This window comes from Coregonus lavaretus (assembly GCF_964263955.1).
Source record: "Coregonus lavaretus genome assembly, chromosome: 32".
NCBI classification, from domain to species: Eukaryota; Metazoa; Chordata; class Actinopteri; order Salmoniformes; family Salmonidae; genus Coregonus; species Coregonus lavaretus.
The window spans coordinates 16,484,936-16,502,953 of NC_140019.1; the positions used below are offsets into that span (position 1 = coordinate 16,484,936).

General features: G+C 43.4%; 2 protein-coding genes across 2 annotated transcripts; one reads left to right on the plus strand and one right to left on the minus strand.

Moving 5' to 3' along the window:
* Positions 1-4,004: 4,004 nt before the first annotated feature.
* On the minus strand, positions 4,005-5,535 carry LOC311107424 (uncharacterized protein). The gene is made up of 4 exons (XM_084149917.1): positions 5,118-5,535; positions 4,833-4,896; positions 4,566-4,648; positions 4,005-4,387 (listed from the first exon to the last, which is right to left on the minus strand). Exons 1-4 carry the CDS (start codon positions 5,379-5,381, stop codon positions 4,088-4,090), a joined length of 711 nt encoding a protein of 236 aa, XP_084006043.1. The 5' UTR covers positions 5,382-5,535; the 3' UTR covers positions 4,005-4,087.
* Positions 5,536-9,337: 3,802 nt separating this feature from the next.
* On the plus strand, positions 9,338-17,023 carry LOC311107502 (signal-transducing adaptor protein 1-like). Its single transcript, XM_084149999.1, has 10 exons — positions 9,338-9,615; positions 13,945-14,016; positions 14,117-14,233; positions 14,377-14,433; positions 14,669-14,841; positions 14,935-15,066; positions 15,279-15,348; positions 15,558-15,660; positions 15,780-15,963; positions 16,080-17,023. The coding sequence occupies exons 1-10, from the start codon at positions 9,514-9,516 to the stop codon at positions 16,090-16,092; spliced, it is 1,023 nt and encodes a 340-aa protein (XP_084006125.1). The 5' UTR covers positions 9,338-9,513; the 3' UTR covers positions 16,093-17,023.
* The last annotated feature ends 995 nt before the right edge of the window (positions 17,024-18,018 follow it).

The following is an 18,018-nucleotide window of genomic DNA, read 5'->3' on the forward strand; positions in this document are numbered from 1 at the left end:
CACAATACCAAAGCAAAAACAGATTTTTAGACATCTTTGCAAATGTGTTTATATATATATATATATATATATATATATATATATATTACACACACAGTGGGGAGAACAAGTATTTGATACACTGCCGATTTTGCAGGTTTTCCTACTTACAAAGCATATAGAGGTCTGTACTTTTTATCATAGGTACACTTCAACTGTGAGAGACGGAATCTAAAACAAAAATCCAGAAAATCACATTGTATGATTTTTAAGTAATTAATTTGCATTTTATTGCATGACAAGTATTTGATCACCTACCAACCAGTAAGAATTCCGGCTCTCACAGACCTGTTAGTTTTTCTTTAAGAAGCCCTCTTGTTCTCCACTCATTACCTGTATTAACTGCACCTGTTTGAACTTGTTACCTGTATAAAAAGACACCTGTCCACACACTCAATCAAACAGACTCCAACCTCCACAATGGCCAAGACCAGAGAGCTGTGTAAGGACATCAGGGATAAAATTGTAGACCTGCACAAGGCTGGGATGGGCTACAGGACAATAGGCAAGCAGCTTGGTGAGAAGGCAACAACTGTTGGCGTAATTATTAGAAAATGGAAGAAGTTCAAGATGACGGTCAATCTCCCTCGGTCTGGGGCTCCATGCAAGATCTCACCTCGTGGGGCATCAATGATCATGAGGAAGGTGAGGGATCAGCCCAGAACTACACGGCAGGACCTGGTCAATGACCTGAAGAGAGCTGGTACCACAGTCTCAAAGAAAACCATTAGTAACACACTACACCGTCATGGATTAAAATCCTGCAGCGCACGCAAGGTCCCCCTGCTCAAGCCAGCGCATGTCCAGGCCCGTCTGAAGTTTGCCAATGACCATCTGGATGATCCAGAGGAGTAATGGGAGAAGGTCATGTGGTCTGATGAGACAAAAATAGAGCTTTTTGGTCTAAACTCCACTCGCCGTGTTTGGAGGAAGAAGAAGGATGAGTACAACCCCAAGAACACCATCCCAACCGTGAAGCATGGAGGTGGAAACATCATTCTTTGGGGATGCTTTTCTGCAAAGGGGACAGGACGACTGCACCGTATTGAGGGGAGGATGGATGGGGCCATGTATCGCGAGATCTTGGCCAACAACCTCCTTCCCTCATTAAGAGCATTGAAGATGGGTCGTGGCTGGGTCAGCCCCGAAACCTGAAGGATCTGGAGAAAGTCTGTATGGAGGAGTGGGCCAAAATCCCTGCTGCAGTGTGTGCAAACCTGGTCAAGACATACAGGAAACGTATGATCTCTGTAATTGCAAACCAAGGTTTCTGTACCAAATATTAAGGACTGCTTTTCTGATGTATCAAATACTTATGTCATGCAATAAAATGCAAATACAATGTGATTTTCTGGATTTTTGTTTTAGATTCCATTTCTCACAGTTGAAGTGTACCTATGATAAAAATGACAGACCTCTACATGCTTTGTAAGTAAGAAAACCTGCAAAATCGGCAGTGTATCAAATACTTGTTCTCCCCACTGTATACAGTGAGGGAAAAAAGTATTTGATCCCCTGCTGATTTTGTACGTTTGCCCACTGACAAAGACATGACCAGTCTATAATTTTAATGGTAGGTTTATTTGAACAGTGAGAGACAGAAGAGCAACAAAAAAATCCAGAAAAACGCATGTCAAAAATGTTATAAATTGATTTGCATTTTAATGAGGGAAATAACTATTTGACCCCTCTGCAAAACATGACTTAGTACTTGGTGGCAAAACCCTTGTTGGCAATCACAGAGGTCAGACGTTTCTTGTAGTTGGCCACCAGGTTTGCACACATCTCAGGAGGGATTTTGTCCCACTCCTCTTTGCAGATCTTCTCCAAGTCATTAAGGTTTCGAGCCTGACGTTTGGCAACTCGAACCTTCAGCTCCCTCCACAGATTTTCTATGGGATTAAGGTCTGGAGACTGGCTAGGCCACTCCAGAACCTTAATGTGCTTCTTCTTGAGCCACTCCTTTGTTGCCTTGGCCGTGTGTTTTGGGTCCTTGTCATGCTGGAATATCCATCCACGACCCATTTTCAATGCCCTGGCTGAGGGAATGAGGTTCTCACCCAAGATTTGACGATACATGGCCCCGTCCATCGTCCCTTTGATGCGGTGAAGTTGTCCTGTCCCCTTAGCAGAAAAATACCCCCAAAGCATAATGTTCCCACCTCCATGTTTGACGGTGGGGATGGTGTTCTTGGGGTCATAGGCAGCATTCCTCCTCCAAACACGGCGAGTTGAGTTGATGCCAAAAAGCTCGATTTTGGTCTCATCTGACCACAACACTTTCACCCAGTTCTCCTCTGAATCTTTCAGATGTTCATTGGCAAACTTCAGACGGGCATGTATATGTGCTTTCTTGAGCAGGGGGACCTTGCGGGCGCTGCAGGATTTCAGTCCTTCACGGCGTAGTGTGTTACCAATTGTTTTCTTGGTGACTATGGTCCCAGCTGCCTTGAGATCATTGACAAGATCCTCCCGTGTAGTTCTGGGCTGATTCCTCACCGTTCTCATGATCATTGCACCTCCACGAGGTGAGATCATGCATGGAGCCCCAGGCCGAGGGAGATTGACAGAGCTTTTGTGTTTCTTCCATTTGCGAATAATCGCACCAACTGTCGTCACCTTCTCACCAAGCTGCTTGGCGATGGTCTTGTAGCCCATTCCAGCCTTGTGTAGGTCTACAATCTTGTCCCTGACATCCTTGGAGAGCTCTTTGGTCTTGGCCATGGTGGAGAGTTTGGAATCTGATTGATTGATTGCTTCTGTGGACAGGTGTCTTTTATACAGGTAACAAGCTGAGATTAGGAGCACTCCCTTTAAGAGTGTGCTCCTAATCTCAGCTCGTTACCTGTATAAAAGACACCTGGGAGGCAGAAATCTTTCTGATTGAGAGGGGGTCCAATACTTATTTCCCTCATTAAAATGCAAATCAATTTATAACATTTGACATGCGTTTTTCTGGATTTTGTTCAAATAAACCTACCATTAAAAATATAGACTGATCATGTCTTTGTCAGTGGGCAAACGTACAAAATCAGCAGGGGATCAAATACTTTTTTCCCTCACTGTATATAAAACGGAAATCACACTGCAGCCCAAATAAATGCTTCAGAGTTCAAGTCACAGACACATCAACGTCAACTGTTCAGAGGACACTGCGTGAATCAGGCCTTCATGGTGGAATTGCTGCAAAGAAACCACTACTAAAGGACTCCAATAATGAGAAGAGACTTGCTTGGGCCAAGAAACACGAGCAATGGACATTAGACCGGTGGAAATGTGAGATTTTTTTGTTCTAACCGCTGTGTCTTTGTGAGACGCAGAGTAGGTGAACAGATGATCTCCGCATGTGTGGTTCCCACCATTAAGCATGGAGGAGGAGGTGTGATGGTGTGGGGGTGCTTTGCTGGTGACACTGTCAGTGAGTTATTTAGAATTCAAAGCACACTTAACCAGCACGGCTACCACATCATTTGTTTTTCAACAGGAAAATGACCCAACACACCTCCAGGCTGTGTAAGGGCTATTTGACCAAGGAGAGTGATGGAGTGCTGCATCAGATGACCTGGCCTCCACAATCACCCGACCTCAACACAATTGAGATGGTTTGGGATGAGTTGGACCATAGAGTGAAGGAAAAGCAGCCAACAAGTGCTCAGCATATATGGGAACTCCTTCAAGACTGTTGGAAAAGCATCCCAGGTGAAGCTGGTTGAGAGAATGCCAAGAGTGTGCAAAAGGTGGCTACTTTGAATAATATAAAATATATTTTCATTTGTTTAACACTTTTTTTGGTTACTACATAATTCCATATGTGATATTTCATAGTTTTATTGTCTTCACTATTATTCTACAATGTAGAAAATAGTCAAAATAAAGGAAAAACACTTGAATGAGTAGGCGTGTCCAAACTTTTGACTGGTACTGTGTGTATATATATATTTATTTATTTTCACACAACCCTTCAATCTTCCGTGACCCAAACTTGGGTCACTAGTTGAGAATCGCTGGATTAAAGCATTCTGTAGGCTACTTTTCATGTTAGGATCCTTCACATAGGCCTACCCTCCCTACCATGCCTGATGTTAGCAATCATATTCAAAATGCAAACAATACCACAAGCATACACAATGATGTTGAATGTAACATATGTAACATTGCATAACCGACCAATAACCTGTAAGAGACAGGACATGATAAACTCCACACACAAAAAGATCAGGGACAATAGGGTGGAGGCAAACCACCACAACACCCATAGGGGGAGCCAAAGGATCTGTAGGAGCAGGGAGAGTAGAGACACTAGTGTCCAGATAACTCTAGGCAGAGAGAGACCATCATGCTGGGTAACCTTGAAGAGAAACAAAGGTAGGATAATGGAACAACCAACCCAAGACATACTTCCATTCTTTTGTTATTTTCGTTCTCTCTGAACCCAACATACACACAAACACTGTAACACAACAACAAAATGTGTTTTATAACACTGCTCTGGCCTGAATGTGGTCGGGTTGGAGAAGGGACCAAACCTGTTTCGGGGGGTCTGAAGTGGGGATTTCTAGCTGTATCCGATAATCTTCATCTGCAATCTTCCAAAGGGTGTACACTTTTACTGGGGAAAGAGTAAGAAGAACAGTTCAAAGAGCACAGTCAGTAATGTGATCATATATCTACATTATAATTTATCTATCTATCCATTTGTGTATTTCCTCGAACTGTTTAAATACTTTTCTTCACTGTGGGGAGTATTGGCAAATAAACTATCATATCTTTGGTATTGGTTATTGTGTACTCACAGAGGGCAGTAATTGTTAGGAGTATGATCATCAGCTGTAACCAGCTCACATTGCCACCAGACGTCTGAGAGGACAGAGAGATGTTCAGTAAACTACTGTTGGATACCAACAGTTAAGAATCTTTCATGAATCTTTCATTGGAATTTCATACATATAAAATCAACCTGACTATCAAGGCAACTCTCTATGTCATAGTAACTAGTCACATCACACCAGATATTCTTGAGTCCCATATATAAAGAAAGAGCAACCAAGGGTTTGGTGTCACCTCAGACCCAGACTCACCTCAGAGGCCACTGTAACAGTATCACCCCCAGTCCTCTGTTGATGTTCGCGGAATGTTTTCGCAATGTTAACCAGCCTATAGTTTCTGACGATGTCACTGTTCTCTGTGAATTCTCTTCGACATTCAGGGCAGCTGTAATTGTTGTGGCACCTCAGGCTGTGGATACAGTCCAGGCAGTAGCTGTGCCCACATGGGAACTGGTGAGGATCATTTAGTATCTCAAAGCAGATGAGACAAGTCAACTCCGGCAGAACACTGTCCATTTTGACAGAGTCAAGTATCTAATCCAACACAAACTTCAACACTCCACACAGCAATTTGACAGACATAAGATTAACATAAAGAAGTAAGAGCATCCACTACAAGCAGTCTTTAAAAACGAAAGCAAAAGGAAAGTTATTGTGTGGGTTCCTGTGTGGGAGGGGCCTGTGTGTGCCTGTGTGTGTGTGTGTGTGTGTTTAGGATTTAAGCAGATTCCTAGTCAACCTACTACAGGGATGGGCAACTTTGATGTGGGTGGGGGCCACAAAAAAACTGAACTCATCATGAGCGGCTGCAGTGGCTCGTGGGTCTGTGTAAAACCATTACAGTAAAACCATGTGCAATCGAGTAATTGTTGTGAGAAGGGAATGCAAAACGCAAGTATTATTTAATAACTTGGTAAAATGAATGATTTAAGGCTTAAGTTACAAAGCATTAACAAGCATTACAATGCATTATTCTAGGCATGATCAGAGAGAGAGAGAAGGCATAGCCTGAAAGGCCATGCCCCAAGAGTCCCTTGGGAGGATAGAGGGAAAGAGAGAGAGTATATCTCACCAGTGTCAGGAGTAAAAGAGAAAATCTACGACCATTTTATAAGCATCTGACTTGTTGACCAATGGTATTACTGTTGAGTTAATCCTTAAGAGGCGATTGACGCACCCATGCCATCTGTTTTTTTGTATGGGCTGCATCTCAATCCACCGCATCCGCCTATGTCAGCCTTCCACATCTGCGGTGGAAAGTGCTACAGCACTGCTTGTCAGACCAGGAGACATCCCGAAAATTGGTCTTCTCACGAAAACGTATGTAGCATCCGAATGGTTTGGCCTACAAACTAATATCATTCTATGGAAATATGAGACTCTCACGAACACGATGATGTTCTCCGTTTTGCACTACAAGCCCCACGGGACTCGTCGGTACCGCCGATGTGCCAATTTATGTCTGTAGCGTCTGAACCGTATGGGCTACAAACTACACTGAACAAAAATATAAACACAACTTGGAAAATGTTGGTCCATGAGCTGAAATAAAAGATCTCAGAAATTTTCCATACGCACAAAAAACTTATTTATCTAACATTTTGTGCACAAATTTGTTTACATCCTTGTTACACAGGTGCACCTTGTGCTGGGGACAATAAAAGGCCACTCTAAAATGTGCAGTTTTGTCACACAACACAATGCCACAGATGTCTCAAGTTGAGGGAGCGACAATTGTCATGCTGAATGCAAGAATGTCCACCAGAGCTGTTGCTAGAGAATGTTAAATTCTCTACCATAAGCTGCCTCTCCAACGTCGTTTTAGAGAATTTGGCAGTACAACCAACCGGCCTCACAATCGCAGACCACGGGTAACCATGCCAGCCCAGGACCTCCACATCCGGCTTCTTCACCTGCCTAATAGTCTGAGACCAGACACCCGGACAGCTGATGAAACTGTGGGTTTGCTCAACCGAAGAATTTCTGCACAAACTGTCAGAAACCGTCTCAGGGAAGCTCATCTGCATGCTCGTCGTCCTCACCAGGGTCTTAACCTGACTACAGTTCGGCGTCGTAACCGACTTCAGTGGGCAAATGCTCACCTTCAATGGCCACTGGCAACTGTACCGGGCAGATGGCATCGTGTGGGCGAGCGGTTTGCTGATGTCAACGTTGTGAACAGAGTGCCCCATGGTGGCGGTGGGGTTATGGTATGGGCAGGCATAAGCTACGGACAATGAACGCAATTGCATTTTATCAATAGCAATTTGAATGCACAGAGACACCGTGATGAGATCCTGAGGCCCATTGTCGTGCCATTCATCCGCTGCCATCGCCTCATGTTTCAGCATGATAATGCATCTCGCAAGGATCTGTACACAATTCCTAGAAGCTGAAAATGTCCCAATTCCTCCATGGCCTGCATACTCACCAGACACCAACTTTGCACAGCCATTGAATAGGCATGGGACAACATTCCACAGGCCACAATCAACAGCCTGATCAACTCTGTCTGAAGGTAACCTGATATCGGTTTAAAAAATGTATGGAAGTATAAGTATAAATAATATATTTCCTGCGCTCATACACTACATGACCAAAATTATGTGGACACCTGCTCGTCAAACATCTCATTCCAAAATCATGGGCATTAATATGGAGTTGGTCCCCCCTTTGCTACTATAACAGCCTCCACTCTTCTGGGAAGACTTTCCACTAGATGTTGCAATATTGCTGCCGGGACTTGCTTCTATTCAGCCACAAGAGCATCAGTGAGGTCGGCACTGATGTTGGGCGAATAGGCCTGGCTCGCAGTTGGTGTTCCAATTCATCCCAAAGGTGTTCGATGGGGTTGAGGTCAGGGCTCAGTGCAGGCCAATCAAGTTCTTCCACACCGATCTCAACAAACCATTTCTGTATGGACCTCGCTTTGTGCATGGGGGCATTGTCATGCTGAAAGTTGGAAGCACAGAATCGTCTAGATTGACATTGTATGCTGTGGCGTTAAGATTTCCCTTCACTGGAACTAAGGGGCCTAGCCCAAACCATGAAAAACAGCCCCAGACCATTATTCCTCCTCCACCAAACTTTAGCATTCTCCTGGCATTCGCCAAACCCAGATTAGTCAGTCGGACTGACAGATGGTGAAGCGTGATTCATCACTCCAGAGAACGCGTTTCCACTGCTCCAGAGTCCATTGGTGGCGGGCTTTACACTACTCCAGCCGACGCTTGGCATTGCGCAAGGTGATCTTAGGCTTGTGTGCGGCTGCTCGGCCATGGAAACCCATTTCATGAAGCTCCAGACGAACAGTTATTGTGCTGATGTTGCTTCTAAAGGCAGTTTGGAACTCGGTAGTGAATGTGAGCTTGTGTGGCCTACCACTTCACGGCTGAGCTGTTGTTGCTGAGCTGTTGTTGCTCCTGGGACGTTTCCACTTCACAATAACAGCACTTACAGCTCTAGCAGGGCAGAAATTTGACGAACTGACAGTAAGGCCATTCTACTGCCAATGTTTGTCTGTGGAGATTGCATGGCTGTGTGCTCGATTTTAAACACCTTTCAGCAACGGGTATGGCTGAAATAGCCGAATCCACTAATTTGAAGGGGTGTCCATGTCACACCCTGATCTGTTTCACCTGTCTTTGTAATTGTCTCCATCCCCCTCCAGGTGTCGCCCATCTTCCCCATTATCCCCAGTGTATTTATACCTGTGTTCTCTGTTTGTCTGTTGCCAGTTCGTTTTGTTTCGTCAAGCCTACCAGCGGTTTTCCCCTTGCTCCTGTCTTTCTCAAGTTCCTCTTTTCTAGTTTTCCCAGTTTTGACCATTCTGCCTGCCCTGACCCTGAGCCTGCCTGCCATTCTGTACCTTGTCACACCACCCTGGATTATTGACCTCTGCCTGCCCTGACCCGGAGACTGCCTGCCGTTCTTTACCTTTTGGACTCTGATCTGGATTACTGACCTCTGCCTGCCCTTGACCCTGTTTTTGTAATAAACGTTTGTTACTTCTACACTGTCTGCATCTGGGTCTTCTCCTGAAACGTGATAGTCCATATACTTTTGTATATATATACTGTATCTCCTTGATATAGGACAGACACTTCAAAACCTTATTCCTTCTGATTATTGTTTGTTTACTTTCTGTTTTGCCATTTGTTAATGTGTTGTTCAATTATTTATCAAATACACAAAATGGTGGTTGGTGAGATAATGCAGCATTCCTGAGACAACACAAAGGAAAATCTTGTATACAGTTCATAAGAGTCACTTCGGGGGTTGGGCCACCGTACAGTCATGTGAAAGTGCCAGTTGTTCCAGGTCTAATGTGCTAAAGGACGCCCTACCTGGAGGTGGTACTTTCCCCTCTGTAAATCACTGCACTGCTTCCTCATTCCAACCAGCCTTATACTGACCAAGGACTGAGGGAGAGAGAAGACGATAAGCTAAGTCAATGACTCACACAGACAGATAAAACAACAACAATAAAAGTTCTGAGGTAATTAGATCCAGTGGTGGACAGGGCCACAATTGGTCTGGATCTACATGTATAGTGATCTAAAGTTAAGTCGAACTTAAAGTTTATGCGAACTGAACTGGACTAATCCAAACAGAGCTGAGCTAAGCAGGACCAGGACAAAGTGGGACCATGGCAGCAACCCCTAGACGGGTTTACAAGAGGAGGGAGACCATCACAGCCCTCCCTCTGTATTACTCAGGACAGCTGCAGAAGAAATACACTGGAGAGAAGGTAACAAACAGGAGAGAGAGAGAATGGGGGACACCTGTTAATTGACTACCTCATGAAGCTGGTTGAGAGAATGCCAAGAGTGTGCAAAGCTGTCATCAAGGCAAAGGGTGGCTATTTGAAGAATCTCAAATATTACATATATTTTGATTTGTTTAACACTTTTTTGGTTAGTATATGGTTCCATATGTGTTATTTCATAGTTTTGATGTCTTCACTATTATTCTACAATGTAGAAAATAGTAAAAATTAACAAAAACCCTGGAATGAGTAGGTCTGTCCAAACTTTTGACTGGTACTGTATGTTAGATTTTTTTATAAATTTAAACAGAAACTATACATCGTACAACACTACACAATACAATGCCTTCAGAAAGTATTCACACCCCTTTACTTTTTCCACATTTTGCTGTGTTACGAATTGGGATTAAAATTGATTTAATTGTTTGCTTTTTCAATGATATACACAAAGTACTCTGTCAAAGTGGAAGAAAAATTATATATTTTAAATAGGTTAATGAAAAATATAACTAATATATGTTGATTAGATAAGTATTCAACCCCCTGAATCAATACATGTAAGATCACCTTTTGCAGCGATTACAGCTGTGAGTCTTTTTGAGTAAGTCTCCAGAGATTTGCCCACCTGGATTGTACAATATTTGCCAATTATTATTTTCTACACTCTTCAAGCTCTGTGAAGATGGTTGTTGATCATTGCTAGACAGCCATTTTCGAGTCTTGCCATAGATTTTCAAGCTGATTTAAGTCCAAACTGTAACTAGGCCACACAGGAACATTCAATGTCATCTTGGTAAGCAACTCCAGTGTATAGTTGGCCTTGAGTTTAATTATTGTCCTGCTGAAAGGTGAATTTGTATCCCAGTGTTGGAAAGCAGACTGAACCAGGTTTTCCTCTTGTCACGGATTCTGCCGAGGCTGCTCCTCCTCCTTGCTCGGGCAGGCTTCGGCGGTCGCCGTCCCCAGAGTACTAGCTACCACCGTTAGATGTTTCGATGTTAGATTGGTTTTGTCTGTCTATTGCACCTGTGTCCGTTTGTGTCTGATTATGTGTCCTATAAGTTGCCTGCTTTGTGTTGTTTAGTTTGTGTGTTATTGTACGCCTGTCCGTTGGTGCTGCGTGTTTTTTCTCTGTTTGTTGTTTTGTAGTTTACGCACAGTTTGCGTAATCGCTCGCCTCTGTTTAGTGTTGAGGCCGTTGTTTGTATTTTTGCCTAGTGTTTACAAGTAAAGTCTGTTGGACTAAGCTTCGGTGTCCTGCGCCTGACGCCCACACCACATTTACATCAGCCCTTGACACCTCTAGGATTTTGCATGTGCTTAGCTGTATTCCATTTATTTTTATCAACAACAAAAAAACTCCCTAGTAAATGACGAGCATATCCAAAACATGATGCAGCCACCACCATCCTTGAAAATATGAAGAGTGATACTCAGTGATGTGATGTGTTGGATTTGCCCCAAACATAACGCTTTTTATTCAGGACATAAAGATAATTTCTTTGCCAATTTTTTTTGCAGTATTACTTTAGTGCCTTATTGCAAACAGGATGCATGTTTTGGAATATTTTGTATTCTGTACAGACTTTCTTCTTTTCACTCTGTTAATTAGGTTAGTATTGTGGAGTAACTACAATATTGTTTAGCCATTCTCAGTTTTCTCCTATCACAGCCATTAAACTCTAACTGTTTTAAAGTCACCATTAGCCTAATGGTGAAATCCCTGAGAGGTTTTCTTCCTCTCCGGCAACTGAGTAAGGAAGGACACCTGTATCTTTGTAGTGACTGGGTGTATTGATACACCATCCAAAGTGTAATTAAATAACTTCACCATGCTCAAAGAGATATTCAATGTCTGTTTTTTTACCAAAAGGTGCCCTCTTCTTTGCGAGGCATTGGAAAACCTCCCAGGTCTTTGTGTTTCAATATGTGCTTGAAAGTCACTACTCGACTGAGGGACCTATTGTATGTGTGGGGTACAGAGATGGTAAAAATCATGTTTGGGAACCACTGCTGTAATTAAACGTTAAACTTGTACACTGCCAGTTCTGCAGTCACAATGAGACTGACAGAAAGGCATGTGACAATAAAGAGACGACTGAAGTTTAATTGTGAAGACAGTCCCATTTTGTTAAAATATTATTTGGCCAATTTATTATATTTGCCATACTACCAGTCAAAAGTTTGGACACACCTACTCATTCAAGGGTTTTTCTTTATTTTTACTATTTTCTACATTGTAGAATAGTGACGACATCAAAACTATGCAATAACACATATAGAATCATGTAGTAACCAAAAAAGTGGTAAACCATTCAAAATATATTTTATATTTGAGATTCTTCAAATAGCCACCATTTGCCTTGATGACAGCTTTGCACACTCTCGGCATTCTCTCAACCAGCTTCATGAGGTAGTCAATTAACAGGTGTACCTTCTTAAAAGTTAATTTGTGGAATTTCTTTCCTTCTTAATGCGTTTGAGCCAATCAGATGTGTTGTGACAAGGTATGGGGGGAATACAGAAGATAGCCCTATTTGGTAAAAGACCAAGTCCATATTATGGCAAGAACAGCTCAAATACGCAAAGAGAAATGACAGTCCATCATTACTTTAAGACATGAAGGTCAGTCAATATGGAACATTTCAAAAACTTTGAACGTTTCTTCAAGTGCAGTCACAAAAACCATCAAGCGCTATGATGAAACTGGCTCTCATGAGGACCGCCACAGGAATGGAAGACCCAGAGTTACCTCTGCTGCAGAGGATACGTTCATTAGAGTTACCAGCCTCAGAAATTGCAGCCCAAATATATGCTTCACAGAGTTCAAGTAACAGACACATCTCAACATCAACTGTTCAGATGGGACTGTGTGAATTACATTTACATTTTAGTCATTTAGCAGACGCTCTTATCCAGAGCGACTTACAGTTAAGTGAGTGCATACATTTTCATACTGGCCCCCCGTGGGAAACAAACCCACAACCCTGGCGTTGCAAGCGCCATGCTCTACCAACTGAGCTACAGGGGACTACGACTGAATCAGGCCTCTATGGTCAAATTGCTGCAAAGAAACCACTACTAAAAGGACACCAATAAGAAGAAGAGACCTCCTTGGGCCAAGAAACACGAGCAATGGACATTAGACCGGTGGAAATGTGTCCTTTGGTCTGGAGTCCAAATTGGAGATTTTTGGTTCACACCGATGTGTCTTTGTGAGATGCGATGTGGGTGAACGGATGATCTCCGCATGTGTAGTTCCCACCGTAAAGCATGGAGGAGGTGTTATGATGTGGGGGTGCTTTGCTGGTGACACTGTCTGTGATTTATTTAGAATTCAAGGCACACTTAACCAGCATGGCTACCACAGCATTCTGCAGCGATACACCATCCCATCTGGTTTGGGCTTAGTGGGACTATCATTTGTTTTTCAACAGGACAATGACCCAACACACCTCCAGGCTGTGTAAGGGCTAGTTTACCAAGAAGGAGAGTGATGGAGTGCTGCATCAGATGACCTGGCCTCCACAATCACCCGACCTCAACCCAATTGAGATGGTTTGGGATGAGTCGGACCACAGAGTGAAGGAAAAGCAGCCAACAAGTGCTAAGCATATGTGGGGACTCTTTCAAGACTGTTGGAAAAGCATTCCAGGTGAAGCTGGTTGAGAGAATGCCAAGAGTGTGCAAAGCTGTCATCAAGGCAAAGGGTGGCTATTTGAAGAATCTCAAATATAAAATATATTTTGATTTGTTTAACACTTCTTTTGGGTACTACATGAGTTTGATGTCTTCACTATTATTCTATACTGTAGAAAATAGTAAAAATAAAGAAAAACCCTTGAATGAGTAGGTGTGTCCAAACTTTTGACTGGTACTGTATATTTTACAAAAAACATTTCCACATACATTTTGAAATATATTTACATTATTTAAAGTATTTCAGAATGTATTTGGAAATACATTAAATACATTTTCCGATGCCTTTCACATATTGTGAAATATATTTTACACACATTTATATATACATTAAAAAATATATATTAAATAATAAATACAAACATTATTTGGCCAATTTTGAATATTTCACATTAACTAAAAAATGTATCAAAAAATATATTTTAAATTAATTTTTTCATGTATGGGGAGGGAGAGAGAAAGAGAAGGTTAGTGAACTGGAGAGATTTATCAAAGTTAGATATAGAAATATATACTTATATCAAAGTAAATAAATTCAGTTGGGCTGTTGGGCATGTTTCTGCAAGTGTAGAGCAGTGGACTTCATGTTGAATCTGGTTTGGCCTTTTCCAGGACTTTAAGAACTTTTATGGGGAGCTCCGTGGATCTACAATCTTTCTGTACAGAGACGAGATGCATGACACAGTAAGAGAATAGCTGCACTCATCTAATCTCTCAGTTGTTTTGTATCAAGTGTTGGAATCGATCTATGGCTTGACTAATCAGATATGTAATTCCCTATCAGTACTCAGAGAAACTGGACCTTCAGATGTTGAAGTCGATGGCGATGGATTCTTCCTATCAAAACAACAGGTCAACCATCTACACTCTCACCCTGTCCAATGAGGAAGTGCAGCTAAAGGTCATTTATGTTACATTCAGTCACGTTGCTGCCACTCCTAAGCAGAATGTGTTACTGGCAAATATAAAAGTGGTTGCACAATCCTGCAGATTTACATTACAGGTATCTAGGACAGGAGTACTAACTGTTGATATCTGATGTAGGTGGATAACCCCAACACAGGAGAGGAGTGGAGAGGCTTCATCATGACTGTGGCCACTGTGAGTAACACACACACACACACACATTGGGCTGTCAGGGTTAAATACTCATTCTGACCCACTTTCCTGAGAGGTAATTAAGAAGAGAACTTCTAGATTAAACTAAAGAGCAAAGTAAATATAAACTTCCAATTTCTTTCACTGGAACGTGATAGCAGACAGAGAGAAAATACATAAACCTTAGTATACCTTAGCTTTAAGCATTTTTGGGTGATGATGATGATGTGCCCTGTAGAAGGAGATCCCCAGTAAGCTGCAGCTGCTCCCAGGTCAGATACTGAGGCTGGAAGAGGTTCTGTCTGAGGAGAAGAAGAGACAGGCCCCACGTCCTCCCCTGCCTCCCACCACCGACCATATCCATCCCTCCTCAGGAGACACATATGACGACGCCCTCTCTGGAATCCCCCCGTGAGTATTGCCATGTTTCTGTTCATTATTTTGATACAAAATGTATTTATCTCCCTGTCTCCTCTCACCCTCCTTTTCTCCTCCTCCCTCCAGCTGTTTCTTCCCTGTGTCTCGTCAGAAGGCAGAGAATATGTTGAAGGACAACACAAAGTACGGCAACATCATTCTCCGCCCCTCGACTGACAACACTAACTACGCCATCACCTTGAGACAGGACCACCCCAGGTCTTGAACATAAACACCAAACCCCTGACCTTTAACCCAGAACTCCAACACCCCGTAACTTACAGGCCTAAAGTTTCTCCCCCCTTCACTAAACAAGCCTTTATTGACAACAGTACCCTATACCTATCATACAACAGTGTCTCTGGCTGAGGGAGTAGGGAGTAGACTTTGAGAGTACTCTTGAGATTTACCAGACTCTTTCTATCTTTCAGTGGCCCAGTGATGAAGAACTACAAAGTGCTTTCCATAGACACAGGCTTCGTCATAGAACTAGATGCCCCGGTGAGTCCTGCTCCTCCAGCCTGATTCCTGTATTGAATGTCTGACTCTCATCCCATCAGGATGGGCTCAAAACACAGCACTGATATGAGACAACACTCTGTATACGCTTAGTGTCTTGACAGCCCGTCAAGTTGCTTTTGTGAAATTACATTTGTCCGATGTCTGCTTCTGATATGAGGTAACTTCCTAATGTCTGTCCATTTCATCAGGTGACTGTCCCTTCCCTGGAGGCAGTGCTAGATCACTTCCTGAAGGCGACAGAGTTCCGTCTGCACCCATACCTGGTCCCCCAGCCCTACGACACCTGCATTGGTGAGAGAGCATCACAACACCACAAATAAATTGATTCACCGCTTAAGGCTAAACGTATCCCCATAACGATCATATCATTACATCTGTGTGTGTAACGTGTGGTGACCTGTGCCCATCAGATTTGCCACCCGCATTGCACTGTTTTCCACCCAAAATGGTCCCCCAGGCGAGAGTGGCACCTATGATCCACACAAAGTCCGCGACAGGGAGCACCCCTCCCTCCTTTCCCAAACCCCCACTGCCAATCAAAGCCACAGAGGCAGGAAACAAATATCAGGGTGCATATGAAGTATCAACCCCCAGGTGTGTGTGTCACAATCAACTTCAGAGCATCAGTGTGTTTACAATAGATGTGGGTGCAGTCTCAGACTTGTAAGTTCTCTTCAGTCCGTCTCTACTCTCTGTCTCCGTCTCTCCAGACCCCAGACCTGAAGACCTGGATTAGGAGCTCCGCAGAGCAGTACAGAAGAGGATGAAACAAGACCTACACAGGGGCAGTTTTCACATGCTACACACAAATAACACACACACAGCAACACTCTCACAGAGGAACACACTTGATCTATAGCATCTAGCATGGTTTTATTTCTCACAGTGGTTTTGTACCCAAAGGTAACGTTGGCGAGGCAACATCCTGTCAATCATCCTTGTGAAGATGTGTACACTGTAGTATTTTACATTTTAGTCATTTAGCAGACGCTCTTATCCAGAGCGACTTACAGTTAGTGAGGTAGTATATGCGCTTCAGTGCATCAAATGTCATTCAAACTACTTTTTCAAATATGTCCTACAGAGAGTAATGAATCAAGTTTAAACTGTAATGATATGTTTGAATCACGTTTGCTTTTGTACAGCTCATGCTTGGCTTGAGTTAAAACTTAGGCAATGTTATGTAGATTTTATATAATAAAATGGGGCATAAAGATTAACACTGGTCTGTGAATTGCTTCTGACCTTTGCACGCACACACACACACTCAGAAATAAACTACCACACAAATGCATTTTCCAAGTCACATGCAAGAGTCAACCAGCATAATTGTGTTTCAAACATTATTATATATTTTTAAATCAATAATTATCTTATCAGTATTTTTTAAATACGTATTATCAGTTTGTATCATAGGTCAAAGGTTAACGGATTGTTATCACTCAATTAATGACAACTGGGTTGTGAAAAATAAAGCAAAGTGTTATCTCCATTTTCCCCTCTTCATCCATTCAGGGTCTTAAGAGTGCTCTCACAGCAGCACTGCTAGTTTTACCATCTCTCAAACCAACCCTTTCCACTGGACAGGTGACAGCAAATATGGCAGATGCCCCCTGGTGAATGGAAAGTAGTTCTATATCGTGGAGCTCCGCCCCATAGGGGAGCTCTGCTCCTATTGGTTTACCCACTGCCCTAAGGCAGCATCAGCCTGAGACAAAATTATGCACACACCTGCAGCCAATAGGAGTACAGGTGTCCCTATAAGAGGGGATGCCTCCCCTCAATTAGCCTCCCTTTATCTTCAGCGACTGGACTAGACTGAATAAGCCAAGAAGAGACGAAGAGAAGACTCAGGACGAAGAAACGCAGTCGATTTTCCAGTTCATTGACGTCGTCCTAAATGAGCACACCAGGAGATTTTCCACCCCCAAAAGCTATTTTCAGAGCTCAATGCCGCTGTGCCTCCTTGACAGCTGTGGACCCCCACGACCTATGTTTCGTGTGTTTGGGTCCACAGCACGCCAAGGATGGCGTCAGCATTCCCCCTAAATGCACCAGCTGCGCCCTCCTTCCTTTGAAGCAGAGGAAGCAGCGGCGCGCATTTTTTAGGGAGGATATTCCCCTAGAGGACGTGCTCTCAGTTCTGGCCTCAGCTTCTGAGGCGTCATCTGGAGAGGCTGACTCTGGGGATGACAGGGATGATGGGGATGAGATGGACGTTCCTATGGAATAGTCCAGTCTCAAGACCCAGACTTTTAAGACCCCCTTTCCTTTGGAGAGTGAGGGGTCTTATTCTTCCCTGGGCGATGAAGACACGGGCTCTGAGAGGTCAGAAGCCCTGTCTTTCACAGCGGCCTCTCTACGCTCAGACTTCCCTGGGCTTATTGTGAGGGCTGCTACACGGCTAGAAATAGCCCTGCCCCCCATTCCTGCCGTACCGGAAGTGGATATGATGGAGGGCGGCCCGTATTCCAGACCAAGAAGGGCGGCTGAGCCTTTGGCTCCAGCAATGCCCTCTTTGGCTAAATACGCGGAGGGCTCATGGGAGGCGCATATGGAGGCGCGTTCGCTGGCCAGGGCGTATCTCCCATTTACCAGAGTGGAGGGAAGGCAACAGGGCCTCACGGAGGGAATCCCCAGGCTAGAGAG

What these genes read in the sequence shown, in the direction of transcription:
- LOC311107424 (XM_084149917.1), bottom strand. Translation starts at nt 5,381, where the DNA reads ATGGACAGTGTTCTGCCGGAGTTGACTTGTCTCATCTGCTTTGAGATA. An exon ending in CCTAACAATTACTGCCCTCT is followed by an intron (nt 4,649 to 4,832) that starts GTGAGTACACAA and finishes CTCTTTCCCCAG; the next exon opens with TAAAAGTGTACACCCTTTGG. An exon ending in CTTCAGACCCCCCGAAACAG is followed by an intron (nt 4,388 to 4,565) that starts GTTTGGTCCCTT and finishes TTTCTCTTCAAG; the next exon opens with GTTACCCAGCATGATGGTCT.
- LOC311107502 (XM_084149999.1), top strand. Translation starts at nt 9,514, where the DNA reads ATGGCAGCAACCCCTAGACGGGTTTACAAGAGGAGGGAGACCATCACA. An exon ending in GCCCTCTCTGGAATCCCCCC is followed by an intron (nt 14,842 to 14,934) that starts GTGAGTATTGCC and finishes TCCTCCCTCCAG; the next exon opens with CTGTTTCTTCCCTGTGTCTC. An exon ending in TCATAGAACTAGATGCCCCG is followed by an intron (nt 15,349 to 15,557) that starts GTGAGTCCTGCT and finishes CCATTTCATCAG; the next exon opens with GTGACTGTCCCTTCCCTGGA.